This window comes from Natator depressus, chromosome 14, assembly GCF_965152275.1.
Source record: "Natator depressus isolate rNatDep1 chromosome 14, rNatDep2.hap1, whole genome shotgun sequence".
NCBI lineage: Eukaryota > Metazoa > Chordata > Testudines > Cheloniidae > Natator > Natator depressus.
In genome coordinates, this window is record NC_134247.1 from 17,632,333 (window position 1) to 17,650,935 (window position 18,603).

At 38.8% G+C, this 18,603-nt stretch overlaps 1 protein-coding gene across 18 annotated transcripts in view; it reads right to left on the reverse strand.

The window, feature by feature from the left end:
- TNRC6C (trinucleotide repeat containing adaptor 6C) overlaps positions 1-18,603 on the reverse strand; it is a 584,197-nt gene that overhangs the window by 32,148 nt on the left and 533,446 nt on the right. For 17 of the 18 annotated variants that reach the window (XM_074970980.1, XM_074970983.1, XM_074970988.1 and 14 more), the window contains 5 exons: positions 7,170-7,379; positions 5,537-5,703; positions 3,856-3,936; positions 3,108-3,165; positions 2,614-2,759 (listed from right to left, as the gene is read on the reverse strand). In XM_074970980.1, the coding sequence (XP_074827081.1) occupies positions 2,614-2,759; positions 3,108-3,165; positions 3,856-3,936; positions 5,537-5,703; positions 7,170-7,379 (662 nt within the window). The remainder of the gene's footprint in view (positions 1-2,613; positions 2,760-3,107; positions 3,166-3,855; positions 3,937-5,536; positions 5,704-7,169; positions 7,380-18,603) is intronic. The other variant, XM_074970981.1, reaches the window with a different exon arrangement.

The following is an 18,603-nucleotide window of genomic DNA, read 5'->3' on the forward strand; positions in this document are numbered from 1 at the left end:
ATTAAACAGTTATGCTTAACATATATTTCTACATTATGTACAATATGCTGCATAACGTGCCTGCCTCTCTCTCTCTAGTAATGATGTAACTGCTCAATGTGTTATCCTAGAAAAGAAAAGGTTAACTGACACATACGCACACATTTTGTACACTTGAGTATGGAAAGAATCTTTCACTTACCATGTTCATTAAGGCATCCCACAAACTGACTGATAATAGTTAAGAATGAGTGATGAATTTTAAAGCAAAGGGAAGAGGATAGTAAGAAAGATGAGCCATGGGAGACAGAAAAAATTATCAATTTAGTCTGGTCTAAGGAAGGATGGTAGAATAGATGCTGATACAACAGTGGGCTTTGGGAGAATAAAGCTGATTCCCCAGAAGCAGGGAAGTGTTTTGTTAACATACATTCACTTGGAGGAAAACTGCAATGAGACTAGATTGATTTTAGTAATAGTAATAATTTTTAGCAGTATTAATGTAAGGTGTGTCTCTGTTTAAATACAGTAACTTGTTTTATACTTTTCCTTGTTCCTGATGTGACAAAGTGCCTCCTCTACCTGGGTGGATAGCTATTGGCAGATTTGCTCGCCTTGGAGCTTTACGGCAGCACTCAGTTTGGCTGTTTTTGTAAACCCACAGTCCTGGTCAACTCCTCCTGTGTCTGACCAGGAGCTGGGAGGTTTGGGGGGAACCCGGGCCCGCCCTCTACTCCGGGTTCCAGCCCAGAGCCCTGTGGAATGCAGCTGTCTAGAGTGCCTCCTGGAACAGCTGTGCGACAGCTACAACTCAATGGGCTACTTCCCCATAGCCTCCTCCCAGCACCTTCTTTATTCTCACCAAACGATCTTCCTCCTGGTGTCTGATAATGCTTGTACTCCTCAGTCCTCCAACAGTCTACATTCTCACTCTCGGCTTCTAGTGCCTCTTGCTCCCAATTCCTCACATGCGCACCACAAACTGAAGTGAGCTCTTTTTTAAACCCATGTGCCCTGATTAGCCTGCCTTAATTGATTCTAGCAGCTTCTTGATTGGCTGCAGGTGTTCTAATCAGCCTGTCTGTCTTAATTGTCTCCAAAAGGTTTCTGATTGTTCTGGAACCTTCCCTGTTACCTTACCCAGGGAAAAGGGACCTACTTAACCTGGGGCTAATATATCTGCCTTCTATTACTCTCCTGTAGCCATCTGGCCTGACCCTGTCACACTGAATAGAAACTTCAGCTAAATGTTTGTGTTGCAAAGTGCAAAGTAAAAGTAGCAGAAATTATCTACAATGGTGGTCACTAAAAAATTAATATTTAGCAATTATAGCTCAGTATCTGAGATACCGAATTTATGTTCTATTTAAAATGTAGGAAAAGAATTGTGGCATCTCAAAAAAAAGCTGTGGGGTAACTGCATTTTAATGATGACCACTGTAGGAAAGAGTTTAATATACAGAGGAGGGAAACTGAATGCTTCAGGGGACTGGTAATAGACACACCCTTTCATGTGTAAAGCACTAGTTTTAAGCTAGCCCAAATTGATAGACAACAAAGTTGTTATCATCAGGTGAGTAGCCTACATAAAATGAACTGGTTTCAATGCAGTTCCTAGTGGGTACTGATTTTCAACATTATTCAAGAAACAAATGGGAGAGGAATCTCAGAATCTCAACTATCCTTTTCTCTCCTAATAATTCCTATAGAGGGGTATTGAGATACATTGGTGGGTCACTGCGGGGAGGTTAACAGTGCCAATGTTTTTGTTGTACCTCTTCTGTAACTGAAGAAAGCATTTTAACCTACAGTATAATCAATTTGTCCCTTTCCACAAGTTGGTGGCTGCTCCACAGAGCCAAGAACACAGGTGTGTGGTAGGTGCAGTTCACGAAGTTCCTGCCACCTGTACCTTCTGCAGTAGGAGGGAGACCCTGGCACACACCTATCTCTGCTCCAGTGCACCAGGTTGCCTCCCCACTTCTGGCTCCTCAGAACTTCGTGCTGAAGTTCTCACTCCCTTTTCCTACAGCCTTTTGTGTCCATGGTCTCACAAAGACATGAAAACCTTGTCTAGACCTCCTCCTCCTGGCATTGGCCAAGATGGCCATACCTGAGGTTAGGAGAAGAAAGCTTGACAGGGAGGTTCTCTGTGACTGTGAAGACTATTTTCAGTCCCTACTTGTCTCACATATCGGAGCACAGTTCCGAGTGGCATCCACTAACTCCTTGGACTGCTTCACAGAGCAGTGAGGGCTGACTGGGGGACTGGTTGGTATTGACATCCAGTGCCCTCATTTTATATCTATAACCTGCACTACTGTTCCTGGTTTGTTTGTTTTTTGTTTAGTTTTTTCTTCCCATACCATGAAATTAATTATTCCTCAGTTCTTGTGGCCCTTCCTTTGAATGAGGGGCAGGCCGTTAGTACTAAGTGGGCTCCTCTCACCTTTGCAGAATTTACAAAAGGAAAAAAAAAAAGATGGAGAAGACAGACACATCTATACCTCTTTTCTTCATTTTGTTTGTAGTGCTCTCCAGATTACTACAACAGTCAGCAGAAATCAGCAGCTCTTCCCCCACCCTGCACTGTCACTACTGATTTATAAATTACACTCATACTTTTGAACTTACCTTGTCAAGGAAGGTGGGGCGGTCCATGGAAGACTCTTTGGAGATTGATGGTGGGCGGCAGCCAAGGGGTTTGGTGACCATTCCATTATAGTCGGTCACTCCCATTCCACGCTTGTCCATTTCCACCTTCTTTTCCAGCAGAGTACCTGCATAGAAGGGAAGAGTGGAAGCAAGAAAAGGGCTGGTGATGCAAGGGTAAAGTGAGTCTGCAAAAACTTCTAAAACCAAAACAACAACACTAGTGTCAGTTATACACCTATTACAATTAATATTAATTTTACAGTAGAAAACTAAAAAATATGCTATCTTTGAAAGCACTACAAATTACACTCTGGGGTTTGGCATAGAAAATAGTCACAAAACTGTATGTGTTTTCTTGAAATACTCTTTAGGAACACAGAAGCTAATTGAACTGGAATAGATCAAACTTTATAATCATGTATCCATTTACTGAAGTACCTTTTATGAAAGGTGTTTGTTAGAAAGACACTTACTCATGGCCTGATCAAGATTCATATTGTTGCTCTTCAAGGCCTCTTCTGCTGGCTCTCTCTGCAAACAATAATGTGGGTTTGGTTATATTGTGTTTCAAGCAAGAACACATTTACAGGACTCCAAACCAAATGGGAAATTTCAAGATTCTCTTTAATACTGGGGTAACACTGACATGTATTAACTGAATCAGATTATGTTTATACGTAACTTTTTTGCTTTCACCAATTATGACATGCTTCCCAGAAAGATCTGGCTTGTCTCACTGGGCAAAACGTATATTCTTCTCTATAAAGTTAAATTATATTCTTTTTATAACTGAATTTGTAACCTTATGCAACGGATAACTTTAAAAATACCACCACACACCCCTAACTTAAAAAAACAAACGAAAAAACTCCCCAAACCACATAATACTCCCTATTTCATTTGTTTAATAGGGGAATGGGGAAGAGAACGAAGACTATTAATAAGTTCAAAGTAAAACCCATGATTAAAAAAAGCTACAAATATAAAAAGTTCTACAGGTTTCATCAAAGTTAAGCATGTCAGTATCTACACTCAAAGGGTATTTACATGCTCTTTTGAGGTTTCACAAATTATATTAGAGTAAATGGCCAAATATAGTTAAAACAACTGATTTCCCATTTAGGAAACATTTTTGTATCTGCAGTCAGAAAGGTCAAACACATACACTAGAAGCTACAAAAACCAAGCTACAGAAAATCCTAGAATATGAATGTTACTTACTGGGAAGCCCATGTCCGTGAGCTGTTTTATCAGACGGTTCATGATCCAGGCCTCATCCTGCTTACTAGATGTCTTCATGCCCTAGGTAAACAAATTGGAAAGACCATTAATCATCTATTTTTCATATTTATAGCAATGAGCTGCAGCCCAATCTATGGCAGGTTTCCCTTATTAATACCGTATGTTGCTTCAGGTTATATTCATATGTATATTTATAACACATTCATGAAACCTACAAAACAGGATAGAATTACATTCCTCTTCTCCCCAGAGGGCACAGAGCAAATTTTACCTCACCTGATCAGGTGTTGTAAAGAACTACTTGCTATCTGCCTGATACGCTGGATACTGCAAATAACTAACCCTTTCTCTAAGCAGCATTATTCATTTCAGTTATCAGCAGGAAAACAAAATAAAGTCACTCAGAAATTCTGACATAGTACAAAGTTCCCTCAAAATACCCAACAAACTGAATATGCAAACTTAATCTGTCAAAGTCCATTCAATCCATCGGTTGCATTGAAAAGACTGAAATAGACATCTTTAGTAGAGCTCTGGGCAACTTCTCCACTTCAAGGCCCTGAAGTGCAACTCTCTGAATTACAGAGGAACAAACGTTAAGGGTTGGGACAGTAATATAAAAATTGTAATACTGGATCAAACCAGTGGTCCATCTAGTATAGCTGACAATTATGGAATAAGCTGCTCATAAGCAAATTAGAGGTTGGTTCATGTCCTGAAATTTGAGGGTTTATACTTCTTGTAATATAAAAATTCCTAATGTAACTGTGGATGTTCTCTTGTTTGAGTTTCATTTTGGTTAAATTTTTCTCTCTTCCCACATCAGTTCAGGCCACAAAATTATACATTCCCCCTTCAGATGCAGGAGACAAAATAGATACTTTTTTTGCTTATGAATTAAGCTGGACCATTTCTTAAGAGACCAACATTTGATTTTTCCACTGCAAATAAAAACGTTTAAGAGGTCATCAGTATGATTTATTTGTGAATATACTAAAAGATCTTCATAATACATAAATGTTCATGAAACTGGTGAGAAACAAAAACAATCAGAAACATCAGACACCACTCTAAAAGTAAAAGAAATTATTGTAGCCTTCCATCCACTGCCTCACCCTACCCCCCTTGGGAATAGTCTGCATGTTAAGACATTCTAGACACAGCTACAACAGACTAGCTAAAAGAAAAGGAGTACTTGTGGCACCTTAGAGACTAACACATTTATTTGAGCATAAGCTTTCGTGAGCTACAGCTCACTTCATCGGATCTGATGAAGTGAGCTGTAGCTCATGAAAGCTTGTGCTCAAATAAATGTGTTAGTCTCTAAGGTGCCACAAGTACTCCTTTTCTTTTTGCGAATACAGACTAACACGGCTGCTACTCTGAAACCTGTCAGACTAGCTAAAGTGTATTCAAGGGAACAATATTTTGTTGTCTATCATTTAATATTTAATATGACTGCTTTTACTTTAGTTGCAACAAGTGTATATAAATCCATTTCCTATAGTACTGCACTCTTTTTCACCACTCGTGATGAGACAAACTTTCATTCAAACTCAGAGTATTAATCTTATACAGAAACCATGTGTAACATTCAGTGCTAGAAATGCTGTACTCTAACCCTACTGATTTCTACAATCCATCCTTATCACTGTCCTACCTTTTGAAGTCCTTTCTTTGGGGCATTCCCCCATGAATTACAGGAGGAGTTACTCTCTTGTGAAGCAGTATTATTCCACATATCTCCTTCTTCATCTTCCCACTGACTAGTACTGAGGTTCACTTCATCCCCACCACTGCCCCAGCCTTCTTGCATAGATTTAGAAGCTGGGGGGGAAGGAAACATTTATGTTAATTTTCTCTAGACTTTAAATCCTTTCGTTTATATGCACATCCATCCATCCATCCATCCTATCTTCATTATCTTAGCATCTGAACATTTTACAGAATTACACAGGTGCAACATACAGTTCGATCAATATTAATCTTTTGTTCCCTTCCCTGAAGCTGGAGGGAAGGGATACAATATTTTTATTATTACTGTGGGAAAATTGTGAAGAGCAGAATCTTGCTTATACTCTGAAGGAGGTGAAATGTTAGGTCAATCCGATCTCTTGGGGAACAGGGCTCCAAAGCCATGCAACCACTACAAATATATTATCTCCTGATCTCATGATTCTTGCCTTTTTAGTTGACAATTTCTGTTATTCCAAATGAACATAGATTATAGCTGCTGAGACAGAAGCAGATTCAAAAGTGGTCTGAGCCAAACCTATCGAGATCTCTGAGGATTAGAACATGAACATGGAATTTGGCAGTAGTAAGTGAGTTGCAAGTAGACGTGTAAGGAGAACTGGGATGATCTACTTGCAATTGTCCTGTCCTGTGTTGCGCAAAAGGTGGAATGTCACATTTTGAACCCTCTATAGCTTTTCCAGGGCTGTCAATTATTTCTATGTACAACATGTTGCAGCAGTAGAGCTTGGAAGTTACAAATAAAAAGCTCACCACAGCCAAAATGGCATTCTACAAGATGAGGTGTTGCCTTCAGGCCAACTGTAGATAAAAGAATGTGCATCTGACAGCTGATGCTACTTGGGAATCTAATAGCAGTAAACAATCCAGGATGACTTGAGGCTGTGAACTGTTTCGATGGTTGAAGGGTATAATTCCTCTCCCACTAATTCAGTTTACGATGTTTCAGACTATTAGTTCTTAAGTACAATCCTCTTCCTACTAACATCACCTGGGTCTTGACGGAGTTTAGCGGCTTTTCATCCAGGCAATTATCTCAATTACACACTTGGGGATAGCACTGTTGGCATTTGATGAGGAAGAACAGAATTGGGTGTCATCTGTGTAATGTAGGCATTTGAGGTCTTGGTGTCTTACGACTTCCCTTTTCTATATCTTTTGCTCTTTATATTGAGTTGCTTCCAGGACACACACACACACACACACACACACCAATGTATTTGAATCTGACAGTCCAGTAAACAAATTTGATTTTCTAAAATGTTCTAAATGGGACAAAATTAGTGCACACACCAAAAGAATTGAGATAGTTTACTGAGTTGAGAAAGTAGAAGTTATATATTGATATTAGATTGTCCTTGGTTATAATGGTATTATATTTTCCAACCATAATTAAAACTAAATACAATTTTAAATGCAAAAAAAGGGTATGGGAGAGCAAACATGACTGAAAAATATGCAGAAGTACAGATGCTGTTTCCCACATTATGCACCCTACCTCCCAACACCATCACAATAGAAGCAGTGTGAGAGTTCACCTGGCTTGCACAGTGCTGGGGCAGCAGCTGGAGCATTCACTCTTCCATAGGTCCCTGCTGGCTCGGCAGAATTATCTCCCCACCCTGTACCACTGCTGGGAGGTTTCCCCCATGCTGAAGTTCCATTATCAACTGCAGCAGAAGGGGATGAGGGCTCTCCCCAAGAAGATTCAGTCTTTGTGTGGACAGTAGGCATTTCTCCCCAGCCTGCTGAAACCAGAAAGATAAAATAAAGTTAGTCCAAAAGGAAAAAAAAATGGAAAACAACAGTGAACCTTTCTGAATAAATTTCCAACTACATCTGTCATTAAAATGACTTTTTTTTGAGAGAGAGAGCATAAAGCAATGGATAGACACAATGGCTCTAATTGAGCATGTAAAAATCAACTTGACTTCTTCTCAATTTTCTTTTTCTTAATTGAACTTCACGATATGCATGTGTCAAGATGGAAAAAATATTTTCTATCAACTGCATAAAGGCAGATGTTCAAGCTTATCCATACTGCTATACAAATATACCTCAACTCTGATCTGGAGAAACCACTCTCCTTCTCAGATGAATCATCTCCTTAAATGTTATGCCTCTTCAGATCATACTAACCTGTCTCAAAGTGCAAGTGAAGTGGTTTTGTGTCATATATCATGCTACTAGGAGGCTGTAAGATCACTGAAAATATCAGGAGGAATCTCAGCTAGAGTTGAACACAGAGGTGCAATTTTTAACCAAATAATTTTAAGCTATTTTTAGTTCTCTTAACCATTTGCAGATGGTCACACTTCCTTTCTTGTGCTCTAGAAAATAAAATACTGTATTTGCCTGGGTGGCTACCTTTAATGTGATCATATATTTCATAAGCATTCTAAAAAGCTTTTATTATGGGGTTGCAGTAAAGTGTATTCCCCTCATATTCCCTCCATCACTGAGGCCCTATGCTGTAACCAACATCCTACCACACCAGGACTAAATGGGACTACAACAACCACCTATGGCTACACCAAAACCAACTGAAGGGATTGCTGATACAAGATACTATTTCCCAACCAAAGTGGTTTTTGTATTAGTATCTTAATGTCTTTCAAGGGATTACCTGGTAAATCACTTTAGCTTGGCTTCAGTGGAATGCTTTTAGCCAAGTCCACCTCCTACTGATTTTACCACTTAGGATGAATCTACCAGGAATTATGGCACAGCTCTTGGGACCAACAGAAAAATAAAGAGTGGGATATAGTACGAGGGAAAGGTTCCATTTAAAGTTGTAATTACCTCCAAATTAGGTCTTCTGAAGTCTGTTACACTACAGAAAGCTTTTCCTGGTGGAAAAGTTACTCATTCCATTTTTTGTTATATATTCATTTCAGTGTACTTGAGTGTTAGCGATTAAGAAACCAACTTTGTCTAGAAAGCAAAACAAGATGTAGACAAACATAGCACCTACAGATTCTTTTGGAGAACTGAATTGTTTGGGCAAGTTTCCCAAAAGATATGAGTGAAATATTTTTTTTTATTAGAGATGGACTTCAAGTCAAGGTAAAGCATACGCACTGGGTATTTATGACAGGCATTATATTACAGGGGAACTGAAAGACAATGTTATCTTACACGGAACTGAAACCATGGTACATGTTCGAAAGCAGGGGTTCTCAAACTTTCTTTTGCTGGGCCCCTCTTTGAAAATATTGCAGGCTCTGAAGACTTCCACCCCCTCATTCCCCACACTCTTGGTACCAGTCATAGCTTTTGCAGCCTCAGTGCAAATTCCTACAGAGCTAAGTAACCATATCATGTCACTGTTACTTCTGCACTGCTGCTGGCAGCGGTGCTGCCTTCAGAGCTGGCTGCCCAGTCAGCAGCTGCTGCTCTCTGGCAGCTCAGCACTGAAGGCAAGGAAAAAGAATGAGCAAGGAAAAAAAAAAATCACAGATATTTGTTCATATTTCAAAAATCTGTCCATTCGGAAATAGGACCACCAAAAAAGAGGTCATGTCCGGGAAAACTCAGGCGTATGGTAACCCTATTTTTTGTGATCTTGTGCCACCCCCCCAAGAGTCTTGTGACCCCCTTTTGGACCCCCAGTTTGAGAAATATTGTTCTACAGTAATCACTAAATTAATTACATCACGTGCAAGCACAAAGTTCAGAAAGGACAGCATATTTCGTTAATTGAGCATAAGCTTAAAAAACGCACTATGAACAGGCTGCCACCCAATCCAAAACACAAGGTTAGTATTGTTATAATTGAAGTTGTATGTCACTTCTGCCGCAGCACGGATTCCTTCTGGGAACAGAAGCTTGTGGGGGTGATGCTAATGGTCCTCTCCCTAATCCAGAAGTAGGAAGATTGTGGTGAAAGCACCTGGCGCAGCACACTCCCTTACTTTAAGTAGAGCAGAATCCATCTGTTTAACAGATATCAGTCATTTCTGACCATCCTTAATTCCCTTCTACTGTATAAAAAGGGTCTTTTCTCACTCAGATTAGTTTACATTTAAGCAAGGTCAGAAGAGTATTATCTGATTTGATCATAATTTTTCCTTTTTCTTCAACAGAGAAGAACTCCATCAAGTACTAATATTTTTAAGAACTATTTCCCTTGCCAAAAGATGAAGACTCTTGGCAAATGACAAGATATTTGATATCATTTGCGCTACCTTTTTAAGCAGCATGTAAACTGACTAAGAACAGGTGCCATTTGAACAAGGAGGTCTACATTTGCAAGTAATCCATGTGGTCATTTCTGAGGGAACAATCAGTCTAACTGATTGTTAGACCATGGAGGTGACACTGAGTTCAAACTCCATGCTGCTGCCATTTACCCATAACTTGCACCAATGTTCCAGTCTTGGTGTGGCTAAGCCACAGGCAACATACATCACTTCACCAATAACTGGCGACTGGCCAACACACAGCAACACACAGCTCACTTTTAGATATTTGGATGACTGCATTGCACATAATGCTGAGATAAACTATATACACATTTAACTTTAATATATAAATCTCCTTCCCTAGCAGCATGCTCTTCACTCTGACTCCAATATATTTTACAATAATCGCCATGTTATTCTTGACACAAACATTGATTTCATGATGTTCCATAAAACATCATTTCTGAATTTGCATTGCCATAAGAAGGGATGATTTTCAAATTATTTTCATGGAATTCATAAGAGATTTTCATTTTTGAAACAAAGTCACTGTGTACTCAGTAGTACCAGAAAGTAATGTATTTTTCATGTTAAGATTTTTAATGGGAAACTAGAGAAATTCTTAATCAAACCTCTTCGTGACTCATCTAAAATTTTTATTCAAGTTTGCTTTTGGTGACAGTGGGTATTTAGTCAAATCCATTTAAAAAGATTTAAAATGACATTATTTCAAAATAATCTTTCCTCTGTTCAGGAGACATCCCTGGCAGACAGGTGCACGTATTCTGTTTTACATATATGTTGGCATAATGAAAGAGATCAACTATTCACAAACAGATGAGGTAGGAAAACTTGAAATGCATCTGAAGTCCCAACCAGAACACAGTGTATCTACAGTATTATAATCTTTGCCTGTGCGTGCACAGCCCATGCTGAAAATTATAACTAGTTCAACCCCAAAATTTAGCCTCAGAACATGAATGTTATAATTTCAATAAACGGTATTAGTTCTTAATAGGGCTGTCAAGCGATTACAAAAATTTATCGCGATTAATCACACTGTTAATAAGAGAATACCATTTATTTAAATATTTTAGGATGTCTTCTACATTTTCAAATATATTGATTTCAATTGCAACACAGAATACAAAGTGTACAGTGCTCATTTTATATTTATTTTTTATTAAAAATATTTGCACTGTAAAAAACCAAAAGAAATAGTATTTTTCAAGTCACCTAATACAAGTACTGTAGTGCAATCTCTTGATCATGAAAGTTGAACTTACAAATGTAGAATTATGCACACCCCCCCCGCATTCAAAAAATAAAACAATCTAAAACTTTAGAGCCTCCAAGTCCAATCAGTCCTACTTCTTGTTCAGCCAATCGCTCAGACAATCATGTTTGCTTACGCTTGCAGAAGATAATGCTGCCTGCTTCTTGTTTACAATGTCACCTGGAAGTGAGAACAGTAGTTTGCAATACAGCGTTGTAGCCAGTGTTACAAGATATTTACATGCCAGATGCACTAAAGATTCATATGTCCCTTGAACTTCAACCACCATTCCAGAAGACGTGTCTATGCTGATGACAGGTTCTGCTCGACAACTATCCAAAGCAGTGTGGACCCACGCATATTCATTTTCATCATCTGACTCAGATGCCACCAGGAGAAGGTTGATTTTCTTTTTTTGGTGGTTTGGTCTCTGTAGTTTATGCATCAGAGTGTTGCTCTTTTAAGACTTCTGAAAGCATGCTCCACACCTCATCCCTCTCAGATTTTGGAAGGCACTTCAGATTCTTAAATCTTGGGTCCAGTGCTGTAGCTATCTTTAGAAATTTCACATTGGTATATTCTTTGAATTTTGTCAAATTTTCAGTGAAAGTGTTCTTAAAATAAACAACACGTGCTGGGTCATCATCCGAGACTGCTATAACATGAAATATATGGCAGAATGCAGGTAAAACAGAGCAGGAGACATACAATTCTCTCCAACGAGTTCAGTCACAAATTTAATTAACGCATTATTTTTTTAATGAGCATCATCAGCATGGAAGCATGTCCTCTGGAACGATGGCCGAAGTATGAAGAAGCATATGAATCTTTAGCGCACCTGGCACGTAAATATCTTGCGATGCCAGCTACAACAGTGCCATGCGAACACCTAGTCTCACTCTCAGGTGACACTGTAATTAAGAAGTAGGCAGCATTATCTCCCGTAAATGTAAACAAACTTGTTTCTCTTAGTGCTTGGCTGAACAAGAGTAGGATCAAGTGGACCTGTAGGCTCTAAAGTTTTACATTGTTTTGTTTTTGAGTGCAGTTACAACAAAAAAAACCCCTACATTTGTAAGTGGCACTTTCATGATAAAAAGATTGCACTACAGTACTTGTATGAGGTGAATTGAAAAATACTATTTCTTTTATCATTTTACAGTGCAAATATTGGTCATAAAAATAATATAAAGTGAGCACTGTACACTTTGTAGTCTGTGTTGTAATTGAAATTGATATATTTGAAAATATAGAAAAACATCTACAAATATTTAATGAATTTCAATTGGTATTCTATTGTTTAACAGTGCGATTAATCACGATTACATTTTTAAATCACGATTAATTTTTTGAGTTAACTGTGATTAATTGACAGACCTAGTTAATAAGTAAAATATCCTAGGAAGCAGTTCTTTTCTTGCTCTTTACATTAACTAAATTCAGTAACATTGACTAATAACCACAGATTGTATGTAATGTCTCAGTCATTTTGATTTAAGTGCTCTAAATGTGTTAAGTATAACAATGTAAAACATTACCAATAACAATGGAGTTAGCCCTTACTAAAATATTACTTGTAATTACATAAAAACAAAATCCATTTGATACAACAGTTTTCAAAGCTCTTTTAACAGACGAAATTAAATGCAGGAAATTAGCAGAGTAGATAAAAATGATAGGTGGTGTGGAAACCTCTACAATAGCTTGGGTGCTGCTAAACACTAACCCCCAGAAAAACTGCCAACAATCTTGGTAATTTAAACAGAACAGCTATGAATATTTGTAATTTTTTCATTTTTACTTTCTTCCAAGCTAAGTATAAAATTTTGTTAATGCTGTTACATAGCTCTGTGCCAACATTTATGACTGTATGCAACTGTTCTACGTTAGGGACTTAAAAAGATGGGAGAAAATTCCATTATCAATCTACTGACGCAAAATACTGCCATAGTGATGGACTGAGTGTCTGCTTACCTAGTATTCAGAGGGAAAGTTCCTCTTTTTACTTGTTCTGGGGTTTGAAAATAAGATGAAATGATTCATATCTGTGGCACGTCCGTGTGGAATCTTAGTTCAAAGAAACTCTGTCCTCCACGCCAAACCTTCCTCTGCCTGCCCAGTCCAAGCAGCTTTCCTACTGGTAAGGGTACTGCTTTCCACTACTACTTTAGATTTCATAATGGAAGCAGCTTAGAAAATGAGCTAGAATTGTTTGGATGGAAATGATTTAAAGTGCTTTTAAAACCTCTCCAATCTGTCTTTTGGAAGGCTTTGGGAAAGACAATATCTCTATAACAGCTTAAACTATTGAAATCATTTTGTTGGTTTTCTTACAGTTCTGCTAATAGAAAATTTCTGTTTTTACATTTTTCTTTACAGTGTGAGAGACACAGATATAGAGTGTCCTGAGAAAATATCTCCATGATTTTAGGCAAACACAGATCTGTTTTTAAAACAGGAATAAAGTCCATAAAAGGGCTTTCTCCGTGGCAAGAAAGTATGTGTTTAACACTAACATTTCCAGCCACTATTTTAATGCTGTAGACCAGTAATATCAATACACACAGTGACTAGGGTTACCATACGTCCGTATTTTCCCGGACATGTCCAACTTTTTGGTTCTTAAATCGCCGTCTGGGAGGAATTTTTAAATATCTAAAAACATCCGGGATTTTGCCATTATTATTTTTCCCCAAAGAAGAGTTGATCGTTCAAGAAAGAGTGAATGTTGATCATTCAAGAAAGAAAGTGAATGCTGATCACTCGAGAGAGTGCCTGCTTTTTCCCCCTAGTTCCCAGCGCTTGCGCTGCGAAACAGCTGTTTCGCACGGCGGGGAGGAGGGGGAACGTGGCGCACTCAGGGGAGAAGGCAGGGCTGGGACGAGGATTTGGGGAAGGGGTCCAATGGGGCAGGGAGGGGCAGAGTTGGGGCGGGGACTTTGGGGAAGCGGTTGGAATGGGGGCAGGGAAGGGGTGGAGTTGGGGTGGGGGGCACGAGCAAATACCACCCCACCCCCACACCCCCAGTGGAGTGTCCTCTTTTTTGAATGTTCAAATATGGTAACCCTAACAGCGACCCTATTAAAAAAAATATATTGGGCACAGTAGCAGGGCTTGTTTACAGAAAGATAAAGCATAATCAACATTGGGTCTCAGCCAATAGGAAATCCAGCCCTGGATAATCAAGAGAAATGAAATGTTTACCAAACTGTGTCACAAGGCAGTTATTTCCCCTTAAAATCACTCTATAGTCATTTGGTAGATGTGTTATTTTTCCTCAGATTTATTTTATCCACTGCAAAGAGGAGACAGTGGAATTTAAAACAAGCAAACAAAAATCAAGAGGCCTCATATAGGTTAAAAAGAAGCAGATTGTGTTCTAGAACAATGAGATCTCCTTATAAAGTTGATTGTTAACAGAACAACCACTAGTCATTCTGTCACTAGACAGTCTAATAGTACTGTGAAATAATTAAGCTATACGTGGCTATAAACTGTTAACTTATTAAGTATCTGCTGATAATATTAGTGGCTAATATAATAGCTTATAATAATGGATTTAATCCTAGATAGACAATTAAAATGACAAAGACAGATCCATAGTTAACAGTGAAATTATTTTCCACAGCAAATTCTCCAAATAAGCCAGGTATCACCAGGACCCACATGCTAGAGTAGGGGCGGGCAAACTTTTTGGCCTGAGGGCCACATCGGGTTTCTGAAATTATATGGAGGGCTGGTTAGGGGAGGCTGTGCCTCCCAAAACAGCTAGGCATGGCCCGGCCCCCGCCCACTATCCGACTCCCCCTGCTTCTCGCCTCCTGCAAGCCCCCCCGGAGTCCCCTGCCCCATCCACCCCCCGCTCTCTGTCCCCTGAATGCCCCCGGACTCCCCACCCCTAACTCCCCTCTCCTTCCTGACTGCCCCCCCCCACCCCCCAGACCCCTTCCCCATCCAATCACGTCTTCTCCTTGACTGCCCCTGGACCCCCTGCCCCTGACTGTGCCCTGCCTCTCCTTCCTGATGGCCCCCCCGGGACCCCTGCCACATCCAACCACCCCTTCTCCCTGTCCCCTGACTGCCCCATCCAACCCCTCCCCCTCCTTCCTGACTGCCCTCCCGGGACCCCTGCCTCCATTCAACCACCCTGATCCCTGCCCTCTGACTACCCCACCCCCTGACTACCACCCCCGAACTCCTCTGCCCCCCGCTCCCTGCCTCCTTACTGCGCTGCCTGGAGCACTGGTGGATCAGTACCTAGACCAGCTTCTCCGGCTTGGTCTAGGTACTGACAGGGAGTGCAACTCAGAGCCCTTTAAAACTTTTCTTATAGCAATTTTATATTAAATAAAAATAACTGAGAAACACTCATCTGAAATTTTGCTACAAAAAAAACATTTTACAAATTTACCTGCTGAAGGAAACTTTAATATTGATTTGTCACCTTTGTTGTCTGTTTGCTCCAGCACACTTGATTGTATTATAAGTTTAAAGAGAATTTCTATTTATTCAGCCTGTGGTACTCTAAGTCAGAATTCATCAATGAGATGTGCAAATGCATTTTTTGCATTAGTCAGAAAAGCAAATAGGGGTCTTGGTGGTTCCAATGGTTAGATTGTTATTTGAAATTCTTCAGTGGGATTTTCTTCCTCTAGTTCTAAATATTTATATTATAGGAGTAACTCAAACCTCACAATCATGCATACTCTAGTCCTAACTGTGTTTATGACAACATACACAAAACATTTGGAAGTCTGTGTGAAATTAGTCTGTGGATTCACATCAGTTTCAATATAATAAAAAACCCACACAAACAGCACTAAATTGCATTCTTGTTATTTTCAACAGGGGTGCAAAACTAAATAAACTGTAAAAATGGGTTTCCACTTCACCTTGGAGGTAGTATTCTTCAGGTCAGGGTTGAGACACTTTAGAAGGCAATGTGGGGAGACTGGCTTAAATAGACAAATTTAATTTCTGATACACTCAGACACTTTTCATTATTCATTTATATGAAAACTGTTGGAAAGGGTAAAAACCCATGAGTTATCATTAGATCCAGCTGACAAGTGTAGAGTGAAAGTTTATTACTATACATTATTTGTGTAGAATCATACAATATACTACACACAATATTGACTCCACAAAAGCAGAAGTGATATCCATGTAATAAATTGCAGAATGACAGATTTCATTTACCATGCACCCTTAAACACTTGATCTGCACTCTGTCCACTAATTCATCTTTACCAGGACTACTAACATCACAAACCACTCAGTAGCTATAGAAATGTTTCTTGTTTCTGCATCCCCAAAACTTCTACTGGTCCTGGAGCAGTGAAGTTTAAGGTCTGATATATCTTGTGTCATATCAGGGCTAGAGACTGGAGCTTTTAATCATTAGAAAGTAGAGAGTCCTAGTTTTACAATAGGACATAGAATATCCTTAGATCAGACCTTAACCACACATTATTAGCTAAAGAACAGGTATTATAGATACATTTTAGAGGTCCGATATTTTATTAATTTTCTCTCCATCCAAAATGTGCACGATTGGCTTTACAAGCAGAAGAAGAATGTGAAAAAGTGTGCCAATATAATAAAAAAACCTAATTGTTTTTCCTTAAGTATTTAGCACATAAATACAGTGCTAAAATACACAAGGGTTTTTTGTCATTTGTTTGGGGTAAAATGCATAGTTCACTTGTTGCTTTACCACTTGTGCATAGTACAGACAGTATTATTTCCAACTGAAATTAAAATGGGTGTTTCCCATTATCCACTGAGACTAAAAATATTAACTCCTCAGAGCACAAGAGTGTCCCCCTTTCTTCTGATTTTATTTTATTATATTTTTAGCATGGATTTCTTTTCTAATTATGTTTTGCACTATCAGACTGGCTTTTGTCACACTTCTTCGGTTTTTCCAGGTAAGAAAAGGAACTGCCTAGTGGAATAACAGAAATTAAACAGATGCAAAAAAAAGTTAGGCTTCTGTTTATGTGAAGGAGGGACTCGGTCTGGTTTCAATTCAGAATGAGTTGTGGCTGTAGCTAGCTAAAGAGCTTAAAAGCAACCATTTCTGTTTAGCTATTCATCTCGGAGAAAAGCATACTGAATGAGTGTGGATATCAACTTTTGTTGAAATACTGCATGCTTTGCTTTATTTGCAGTTTGATGAGAGACTTGCAGAAGCATAACATGATCCTAAAGAGATTAGCAACAGTCAATAGACTGTTTAAGGTTAAAACCATGTAAAAATGACTTTGTGCAAGAAAAAATTGTGATTCAAAGATTAAGGGTCATATTTTACTTTTAGAAAGTTTTCCGGGTGGTGTTTTAATTGGTGTTTCTTTTCAACATGCACTTTCGAAACAAAACAAAAAAACCCACCTCATTTATTCAACTTAACTATGTGCATAAAACAAGAACCAGACAGAGGCATCAGTTTTCTGCAGGTCAGCCTTTTACCATGAAAATGGTCAACAGCAATCTGTAAGAATTTACTTTGTACAAGACATGTTGCTAATTGCAACATGAAATTTTGATGTAATGCAGAAAAATTGGTTTTAGTATTTAGTACTCTACGAGAGGCCACACAATCAAAAGTCTAAGAGAAACTGTCAAGAGGCAAGAAATGTATATTTAATTTGCCTTCAAAATATGTTAAAAATGCACAGGATGTGTATTATGCCATTTTAAAATATGTGTTTTGTTTTGTTTGTTGTTGAAACAGGAACTACAAACGCCTTGTTAAATGGACTGACAGGTCATATCTGCTAAAGTACATCTCTATCCTCTGCTGAAATTTTGTGAATATAATGATATTCTTAAATGAATTAGCTATCCCCTCAACACTTACTGGAACTATGGACCAAGCACAGGATTCCCCTCTCATCCCCCCTTCTCCACCAGTGGTAAAATATCAATTAGACACACTGCACACTGAGGGTGAAAACCTACACTCCTTATAAATGCGCTTCAGCAGAGGATCAACTCAGAAATACAGGAACAGAATCCTCTCTTCCTAAATTGGTGACATAGTACAGTATGCTCAAGCAAGAGGGTTGCGGTCACCATTCCATATGTGAGGTTACGGTCTGATCTCATGATATTCTAGTGCTAGACGCAACATCTGTGTCCTATTGTAAAATTACAGTAACTCTCCTGACCACTCCCTCCATATTATGAGAGAAAAAAATTACATGAAGATTCTTGGTCCAATATAATGAAAATGTACCAAGTTCAACTGTGGTTGAGACCATCTACGTAGAGTTTGAGATATTAATCTTAAATTACAGACCTAAAGATGATCCTTAATGGTTTCCTCTATCAGAATGATATTTTTTTTTAAATTATTTTTTGAGAATTGTTTTTCTGTTAAATTCTCTTCTGGGTTATTGGTTTTCATTCTGTTCAATGTAGCTTTGATGCTTCAATTGCCATATTTTTCTTTATTTGCTTAGAAAGACACACACTTCAAGGAGAAACTAGGATAGAAAATGTCCATTC